The 10,479-nt window shown below is 36.2% G+C and overlaps 1 protein-coding gene across 3 annotated transcripts in view; it reads left to right on the forward strand.

Annotated features, from left to right (window-relative positions):
• The window catches only part of LOC127845761 (receptor-interacting serine/threonine-protein kinase 1-like), a 26,491-nt gene extending 16,250 nt beyond the window's left edge, over positions 1 to 10,241 (forward strand). For all 3 annotated transcript variants that reach the window (XM_052376885.1, XM_052376887.1, XM_052376886.1), the window contains 5 exons: positions 2,303 to 2,704; positions 2,944 to 3,016; positions 3,490 to 3,654; positions 3,784 to 3,935; positions 7,460 to 10,241. In XM_052376885.1, the coding sequence (XP_052232845.1) occupies positions 2,303 to 2,704; positions 2,944 to 3,016; positions 3,490 to 3,654; positions 3,784 to 3,935; positions 7,460 to 7,579 (912 nt within the window). In that variant the 3' untranslated portion in view covers positions 7,580 to 10,241. The remainder of the gene's footprint in view (positions 1 to 2,302; positions 2,705 to 2,943; positions 3,017 to 3,489; positions 3,655 to 3,783; positions 3,936 to 7,459) is intronic.
• Positions 10,242 to 10,479: the final 238 nt, after the last annotated feature.

The following is a 10,479-nucleotide window of genomic DNA, read 5'->3' on the forward strand; positions in this document are numbered from 1 at the left end:
TTAACTGCTCTGAGTAGTAGTGTTCACCTGTTTCACTTTAAAGCTGCACATACACCTGGCAGCCAACTTTTTTGTAAACAAATTACGTTTTAACTTTGAAATTGTAACAACACAATTTTAATATTGATATGTTTCATGATGAATGGGTTACACATGTTACACATTCAATGTTTTGAACAAGTTTCATTTAGATTTGACATTAAATATGGCCTGTAGAGTGGTAACAAGCTTTTTAACCAGGTTTTCCAAAGAAAAAATCTGGTTATTAGATTGGCGAATGTCGGCGGGCTGATGGGCGGGCTGGCGGAACAAGCTTGTCCAGGCCATAACTTTGTCGTTCATTGTGAGATTTTAAAATCATTTGGCACATTTCTTCACCATCATTAGACGGTGTGTCATGCGAAAGAATAAAGTTGATATCTCCAAGGTCAAGGTCACACTTTGAGTTCAAAGGTAAAAAATGGCCATAAATGAGCTTGTCCGGGCCATAACTATGTCATTCATTGTTAGATTTTAAAATCATTTGGCACATTTGTTCACCATCATTGGACAGTGTGTCGCACGAAAGAATTACATCAATATCTCCAAGGTCAAGGTCGCCATGACTAAAAATATGTTTATTCTGAAACAAAAGGGGTTAATTTTAAATAATCAGTTCAGTTTGAGTTGTCTCCCTTTATCAGAATTTTTTTTTTTTTTGAAAACCTGGTTTTGTGACAATTTTGTCCCTTGTTTTAATTGTCCCTTGTTTTAAATTTGACCTAAAACCTAGTTTTTTTAACCCAACATGACCTTATTTCAAATATCATAGGTACAAACATTTTGTCATGATTCATGAATATTAGGGAACAAACGTGGCATCTTGAGTGATCACAAGCATTTTCTTTTATTAGAAATATTGATTTTGTTTTTTTTTGCAAAAGTGACCCAGTTTCCAACTGCACCCAAATCACAGATTTCACACCGTGCAATCGACTAACGCATCGTCTGCGGTTCATCCATCGGCATCAGTGGTGAATTTTGTTTGATTTATGACCACATTCTAACGGATTTCTTTAAAAGTAAGCAGCTAGGAAGGTAAGGATAACGTTCACAAAGTCTTTCTTACTTAGGCTCTCAAAGAACACACGCAAATCTGCTCAATTCAATACGTAAAATATAAAGAATAGGGAAATACTTACACTCCGCTTTTACCCGACATGTATACAGTACCGCAGCCGATGGATGAACCGCAGACGATTCGTTAGTCAATTGCAGGGTGTGAGAATTGAAGATTTGGCAATAAATGTGGCCTCTAGAGTGTTCACGAGATTTTACTATAAATTAATAAGGAAATCTGCCATTTTTTCAACGGACTGGAACCATTTTCAAGCTAATCCGAGATATCATAAGAACACATGTTCTGAGCAAGTTTTTTTATGATTGTTGCAAAAAAAAATTGTGACTTCTAATGTTTTGACAAGGTTTTACTAAAACCATATAAAGAAAACTACCATGCCCAAGGCATGTTGCACTCAGGCGCAAAAAAAAAAATTCTTAACAAGAAACTTAACAATATTGCCTTAAATGAATGGTTAATTTCGTTGTTTGATATTTTAAATTTGTTATCCTTTTTGAAAAGCGTGGGGATATTGTGGTTATCTCCGCTGTCTGTCTGTCTGTCTGTCTGTCCGTCCTGGCCACTATCTCCTCCTACACAATTAGCACTACAACCTTGAAACTTACACACATGATAGCTATGAGCATATGTGCGACCCTGCACTATTTGGAATTTTGATCTGACCCCTGGGTCAAAAGTAATGGGGGTTGGGGTGGGGCCGGGTCAGAGATTTTCACTCATTTTTTTAGGTTATTTTACATTAACTTCTTCATTTCTACACTGATTCACTTCAATTTGATAGTGAACCTCTCTTTTTCAATACAGTCAATCTCAACTATGCATGGCCCCATTACCAACCCCGGGGCGCCCCGCCCACATAGGCCACACCCACCCAAAATTGCCTTTTACTATAACTTCTGCATTTTTACACCGATTCACTTCCACTTGATTCTGAACTTCTCTTATGACAATACGGTCAATCTCAACTATGCAGGGCCCCATTACCAACCCTGGGGCGCACCTAGGTCAAACATGCGGCGTGGGGATATGCGTCGGCCTCTGCAGCGCCATTTCTGGTTTTCATTGTCCTTTTTTTCTTGTTTTCAAAATGTTTAAAAATTATTTTGAGTTTCGGCCGACTGTGTTATGCAATTTAACCAATAGTATCAATTAATTGTTTGTATTTTACTTCTTTTGATACAGCTGAGAAATGATTACCCAATTCAACGGAACACCACAGACGACATTGGAATGTCAATTCTTGGTCAGACAATGCCAAATGCTAGAGTAGTACAGCCTGATATTCTAGGTCAACCTGCTCCAGGGCCAATAATACAGCCTGCAAATCTAGGACAGTCAGCCTACAGGTCTAGAGGACAGCCTGGAATTCTAGGACAGCCGGTCTACATGTCTATAGGAGAGCTTGGAAATCTAGGACAGCCAGACTACAGTCATATTGGACAGCCTGGAAATCTAGGACAGCCAGACTACAGTCCTAATGGACAGTCTGGAATTCTAGGACAGTCTTCTGTCCTGCATCGTCTTGAGAGCACTGTTTCTGTGGATCAACACCCAACAGGCAGATCAAACTCTCAACCACATGGGGTTGGTGCTACTTTTTCCTTTTCAGTGAAAAATATTTCATACTTGTAACTTCTTATAGAACATACAAATGAAAAGCTGCATAAATCTGTAAAAAATCAGGATCATGGTTCATCAGTCAACATCAAAGGGAACAAAACTGATTTGTATTGTTTAAGTGTTTAACCATGCTAAGTGTGTACAGTTTAATGCTCTTAAGAGATTTTCTTCCTGCCAACATAATTTTATTGTGAATGTTTCAGACATCAGAAAGGGACCATACTGGGGCCACTATTGTTGGAGCAGCAACACCACTGGTGATCAGTCATAAACATGGTACTTGTTGTTTTTGAGCCCATAAAGCTCCGCAATGGAAAGTATTTGGGTTATGTACACACTTTTTACATCAGTGATCTTTGATAACAAGTACCTTTAAAATAGGGATGTCAACGAAAACCGTTTTTGGTATTAGAATATTCCGTCATCCTTCCGAACAAATATTTGGATATTCGGTCAACATCTGTTGAAAAAAATCAACAAAATCAACTTTGTTTATCGTGCCATTACTCTGTGAATTCTACTTTTATTTTTACCGGAAATTCACCGGAAGTGACTAAATAAAACTGTTTTTAAATTTTAATATTGTACATCAACATTCGGATATTCATTGACATCCCTACTTTAAAAACACAAATTGTTGCTTATATGCTTAGAAAAATACTAGAAGGTCTGTAATTATCACTTCACATTTTAAGTTAAGATTTCTCTTACAAGCTATGAAAATACAGCCCCTGGTCTCTTATTATCAGCTGGCGGTGGCTTCACACAGATTGAGATCAGCCCAAACTCCATTGTACCCCCAAACATTCAGATAGGCAACAACAACAAGATGGTAATCAATGACAATGGCGGCCGGAAAAGAGAAAAGCGAAGAAAGTCTTCCAGCAAGAAGTGTGATGTTAATATACTAACAAGTAAGCAGTTGTATTGCTTGTTGTATGTTTTATTTTTTAGGATATAAGGTTTTTGTTTATGGATAAGATTGAAATGCTTTTAAAATATACTGGTACCATGATAGTTCACCCACTGTGCTGTTCTTATAGCATCAGAGGCTCAGCTAACCCAAGACCATGTGGACACTGTGGCAGCAGGCCTGGGCAAGGACTGGAAGACCCTGAGTCGACTCAAGTTGATGCTCACTGACCCAGAGATAGAGCAGCTAGAGCATGACTACCATGTGGCAGGCTTATATGAGGTATAGAATATAACTCGTTAGGAGATAACTGGGTTTAATGCATCTGCGTAAAGTGTCTTCTCAGATTAGCCTTTGCTTTCCACACAGGCTAATCAAAAAGGACACTTTTTGTCTAAACTGGATTTTCCTTTAGGAGAGACTTCTTGTAAATCTACATTTCTTAAGAGCAGAAAGTGTTCTCCCTAATTAGGCTGTGCTGATTGCATGCATTTAAGTGCAGAAAGTGTTCTCCCTGATTAGACTGTGAGGATTGCATGCATTAAGTGCAGAAAGTGTTCTCCCAGATTAGGCTGTGCTGATTGCATGCATTAAGTGCAGAAAGTGTTCTCCCTGATTAGACTGTGAGGATTGCATGCATTAAGTGCAGAAAGTGTCCTCCCTGATTAGGCTGTGCTGATTGCATGCATTAGGTGCAAAAAGTGTTCTCCCTGATTAGACTGTGAGGATTGCATGCATTAAGTGCAGAAAGTGTTCTCCCTGATTAGGCTGTGCTGGTTGCATGTATTAAGTGCAGAAAGTGTTCTCCCTGATAAGGCTGTGCTGGTTGCATGCATTAAGTGCAGAAAGTGTTCTCCCTGATTAGGCTGTGCTGATTGCATGCATTAAGTGCAGAAAGTGTTCTCCCTGATTAGACTGTGAGGATTGCATGCATTAAGTGCAGAAAGTGTTCTCCCTGATTAGGCTGTGCTGGTTGCATGTATTAAGTGCAGAAAGTGTTCTCCCTGATTAGGCTGTGCTGATTGCATGCATTAAGTGCAGAAAGTGTTCTCCCTGATTAGGCTGTGCTGTTTGCATGCATTAAGTGCAGAAAGTGTTCTCCCTGATTAGGCTGTGCTGATTGCATGCATAAAGTGCAGAAAGTGTTCTAACTGATAAGACTGTGAGGATTGCATGCATTAAGTGCAGAAAGTGTTCTCCCTGATTAGGCTGTGCTGGTTGCATGCATTAAGTGCAGTTTTTCTCAGAAGGAGGCTCATTATGGTGTCACAAAATATTGCAGCATTGTTATCTAAGAGATAGAACAGATAGAACATGTCCATGTGGCTGGGGTTTATGAGGTATGTAATTATATGGTGTCACAGAATACAGCTGGCTGTGTTATCTCAGAGATAGAACAGATAGAACATGTCCATGTGGCTGGGGTTTATGAGGTATGTAATTATATGGTGTCACAAAATACAGCTGGCTGTGTTATCTAAGAGATAGGACAGATAAAACATGTCCATGTGGCTGGGGTTTATGAGGTATGTAATTATATGGTGTCACAGAATACAGCTGGCTGTGTTATCTCAGAGATAGAACAGATAGAACATGTTCATGTGGCTGGGGTTTATGAGGTATGTAATTATATGGTGTCACAGAATACAGCTGGCTGTGTTATCTCAGAGATAGAACAGATAGAACATGTCCATGTGGCTGGGGTTGATGAGGTATGTAATTATATGTGTCACAGAATACAACTGACATTGTTATCTCAGAGATAGGACAGATAGAACATGTCCATGTGGCTGGGGTTTATGAGGTATGTAATTATATGGTGTCACAGAATACAGCTGGCTGTGTTATCTCAGAGATAGAATAGATAGAACATGTCCATGTGGCTGGAGTTTATGAGGTTTGTAATTATATGGTGCCACAAAATACAGCTGGCTGTGTTATCTCAGAGATAGAACAGATAGAACATGTCCATGTGGCTGGGGCTCATGAGGTATGTTATCATATGGTGTCACAGAATACAGCTGGCTGTTTTATCTCAGAGATAGAACAGATAGAACATGTCCATGTGGCTGGGGTTTATGAGGTATGTAATTATATGATGTCACAGAATACAGCTGGCTGTGTTATCTCAGAGATAGGACAGATAGAACATGTCCATGTGGCTGGGGTTTATGAGGTATGTTATTATATGGTGTCACAGAATACAGCTGGATGTGTTATCTCAGAGATAGAACAGATAGAACATGTCCATGTGGCTGGGGTTTATGAGGTTTGTAATTATATGGTGTCACAGAATACAGCTGGCTGTGTTATCTCAGAGATAGAACAGATAGAACATGTCCATGTGGCTGGGGTTGATGAGGTATGTAATTATATGGTGTCACAGAATACAGCTGACATTGTTATCTCAGAGATAGGACAGATAGAACATGTCCATGTGGCTGGGGTTTATGAGGTATGTAATTATATGGTGTCACAGAATACAGCTGACATTTTTATCTCAGAGATAGAACAGATAGAACATGTCCATGTGGCTGGGTTTTATGAGGTGTGTAATTATATGGTGTCACAGAATACAGCTGGCATTGTTATCTCAGAGATAGGACAGATAGAACATGTCCATGTGGCTGGGGTTTATGAGGTATGTAATTATATGGTGTCACAGAATACAGCTGGCTGTGTTATCTCAGAGATAGAACAGATAGAACATGTCCATGTGGCTGGGGTTTATGAGGTATGTAATTATATGGTGTCACAGAATACAGCTGGCTGTGTTATCTCAGAGATAGAACAGATAGAACATGTTCATGTGGCTGGGGTTTATGAGGTATGTAATAATATGGTGTCACAGAATACAGCTGGCTGTGTTATCTCAGAGATAGAACAGATAGAACATGTCTGTGTGGCTGGGGTTTATGAGGTATGTAATTATATGTGTCACAGAATACAGCTGACATTGTTATCTCAGAGATAGGACAGATAGAGCATGTCCATGTGGCTGGGGTTTATGAGGTTTGTAATTATATGGTGTCACAGAATACAGCTGGCTGTGTTATCTCAGAGATAGAATAGATAGAACATGTCCACGTGGCTGGGGTTTATGAGGTATGTAATTATATGGTGTCACAGAATACAGCTGGCTGTGTTATCTCAGAGATAGAACAGATAGAGCATGTCCATGTGGCTGGGGCTTATGAGGTATGTAATTATATGGTGTCACAGAATACAGCTGGCTGTGTTATCTCAGAGACAGTTGGCCGATTTATTTGGCTTTTGAAAGACTCAGGTTCAAGCTTTTCTAAAAAGAAAAGCTCAATTTTTATTCTACGAAATGCTAAGCAGACGACAATTGACTCATTCTTTAAGTAAACATCAAGGATCTTGATGAAAAGTACATGTACATGTATTTTCACTTCTTGTATGAACAACTTGAAATCCTATCTTTGCACAATCTATAAATGCAATGTATAAACTGATGACAGTTATATTTTATGCAAAAAGTCCATCAATTTCATGAAAACTCGGAATAAAGACCACCTCACTATTAAGACTACTTTTGAAAAGTCCCACAAGTGGTCTTAATAGCGAGTTTTCACTGTATTTGTTTACTGACCCTTTATCACAGTGTACTGGGTCAGTAAGAAGTGATGTAAAAAAAACTCTATACATGGTCTAGCATTAAAGTTAGGAAGTAGTTTTGCCCATATTCTTGGACTTAATTGTAAATTTTTTATTTATAACTGGTCAAGTCCTTTTTGAAGTTATGACATTTCATCCATATATGATGGTGTATTACTCGTTTCCAGATAACCTATCAAGCCATTCGCCGCTGGCAACAGAAGCAGGGAAGTGCTGCAACGCAGAAGAAGATGGCCCTGTATTTGTGGGAGATTGAAAGAGATGATCTGGCTCAACAACTTAAGTAACCATCTGGAAGCCTGTCCATCCTAATTAGTGAAACACGGAACACAATTGTAAATTGGGGATAAGTGCCTTCTGTGTTAATCATTCAATGTTAATTAGTTGACATTCATTAAGTTAAGTCCACACAGAAAAGGAAAATTTAGAACTTGAGAATGTTAAAGATGAACAGTTTCTGATCATTTTATTACTTAAATGCGTTTAATATACAAAGGAAAGGATTACACTTGAAAACTTTTTCCTATCAAAAGATAAAGCTGGGATTAATATGCAGATAGTGGCAATGATGTGCAAAAAGTTCTCTCCTTCATATGGCAATTGCATCATACATTATTACTGTGTTATTGTTTTTCATTTCATATTTATGGAAATGACAGTGTTTTTTTTGCAACACTTTTTTTCATATGTGTACTGAAAAAATTGTTTAGTTGTTTCAATTCACTTGTAATGCCAATGTAAACATTCATTGTTCATGCCTGTTGTTTTTTTTACTGGTTAATTTAAAATAATAATATTGTTTATATACATTTCTCACTTTTTATATACCATTTTGAAAAAAAAGTTCAAAAAAATATAATGGACACATTTATGTACCCTTGTACTCTATAAGCATTCAATGATTATTTTATTTTACTAAAGATCTATTGATTTATATGTAGATCATAATATTAATACTGGTACTACTTATCGGTTTAGTTGAGGTAATTTAATAGTGGTATTAAATAGTTCAATATAAAATCAAACAAGCTTCATTGAACCTATTACAATATAACTTTTATTCTTTTATTTAAAAAAATATGTTATCAAATTATGCTAAAAAACCACTGAAATTTTAATTTAAATCCCGACAATGGGCTAATATACACGACTATCTTGACCTAATGTCGTGGTAACTGAAGTTGTGGTAATTTTGTCTTTTGAAACTAAATACTTTCCGTGAGTCTTATTTCCACTTAGCATTTCATTACAGTTAAAATATTAAAAAAGTGAAGTATTTAAACAACAGGAATTGGTCTGTTTTTCAAGTATAGTGTGGCTTAACTTGTTCATATGACTGATAAACAGTACACATAAGACAAAAGCCTTCATTTAAGAAAACCTTCACACATTATCATTTCTTAGGAACTCTTTACACATTTCAAATTAAAGGTGCCATTCAAATAGAAATGAAACAAAAAGGTCTGAAAATGCCCCTCCCCTTTGCGCAATGCCTCATTGGAAGCTGGAGCATATTGGATGTATACACGGTGTGTAAATGTTATGCTCTATGCAGATTTCTATGTACAATGAAACAATTCACGAGGGTTATTATGTATTTAATGTAAGATGTCTTGTTGTTTTTCTGTTGTGATGAATATCATACAATTGTAATTTTTGAAGAAACAAAATTATTTTGTGACAGAGAAGTATGTGTATATCTATGAAAGTTAGATACATCAAAATTTCATGATAAAAATGCATTAAACATTTTTCTATTTAAATTTGGTACAAATATCAACCTTAAAGTTGTTGGTAATCTTTATGATTGATAATTTCATAATTGCTTAATTGTTGCGCATGTTTTGAAAATTGTATACATTGACATTGAACATAAGAATTTCTTTTGTACATTTCCATTCCATTTTTGCCACAGTATTATGCAACAATGATTGTCTATTTGTTTTTGCATATTATGTAAATAATTCAATTGTAAATGTATGTTGCATATAGGTCCTTGAATGCTTATTATATTTAGTTTCTAGAAAAATTGTGCCATTATTGTAGTTTCCAGAATAATTGCTAAATGAAGTTAAGTCCCCAAAAACATGTATTTACCAGGATGCTTGTTACATGTTGAATCCAGAATACTTGTTTCATAGATCCAATAAACTTTCTTGTGTGTCCCAGATTATTTATATTACTTGTTTTTCCCAAAAAACATGACTTGTTTTCCCAGATTACTTGTTACATAACTTGAAGGTCCGAGAATATTTCTTACATAACGTGTTGTTCCCAGAATACTTGTTGCATTATGTATAGTTCCCAGAATACTTGTTACATTATGTTGGTTCCCAGAATACTTGTTACATTATGTATCGTTCCCAGAATACTTGTTACATTATGTATAGTTCCCAGAATACTTGTTGCAGTATGTGAAATTCTCAGAATACTTGTTACATTACTTGTAGTTCCCAAAATACTTGTTACATTATGTATAGTTCCCAGATTACTTGTTGCAGTATGTGTAGTTCTTTGAATACTTTTTACACAACTTGTAGTTCCCAGAATACTTGTTACATTATGTATAGTTCTAAGAATACGTATTGCATCATGTGCAGTTCTAAGATTGCTTGTTACTTACCTTGTTGTTTAGAGAATACTTGTTACATTAGGTACTTTTTGTTACCAGAATATATGTTACATGTGGTTCACAGAGAATTGTTTTTATGAAGTTCCAGCAATATTTGTTACCAGTAGTTCCGTTTTTGTTCACAATAGTTCCCAGAATGTGGATGCAAACATGTATTTGCATCTTTTGAAATCAACTTTTTTATGGATATTTTAACCAATAATGCGAATATCTATAATGTTATTGAAGGTGATTCATTTAAAACGTAAAGATGCATGTTACTGTGATGAATTATGTTAAAACTGAGACTTCAGATACTATTAAATAAGATAAATGTCTTAGTTTTGTTTCTTATCATTCTCAATCAACATATTAAATCTTCTAAAGGTATGTCTTGAATCATTGCTTATAAGTATCTTTACAACAAAGTAAAAACAAAAAATTGAAATGTATACGCATTACCCGGGTTTGTGTAAGACATACCATTGTAGTAAATGATCATATGCAGTTATTTTATAAGTATCCAAATATTCAATAAGGTTGAAGGTTATGAAAGACGATTTTCAAAGTTTTTTT

This window comes from Dreissena polymorpha, chromosome 9 (assembly GCF_020536995.1).
Source record: "Dreissena polymorpha isolate Duluth1 chromosome 9, UMN_Dpol_1.0, whole genome shotgun sequence".
Lineage (NCBI taxonomy): Eukaryota > Metazoa > Mollusca > Bivalvia > Myida > Dreissenidae > Dreissena > Dreissena polymorpha.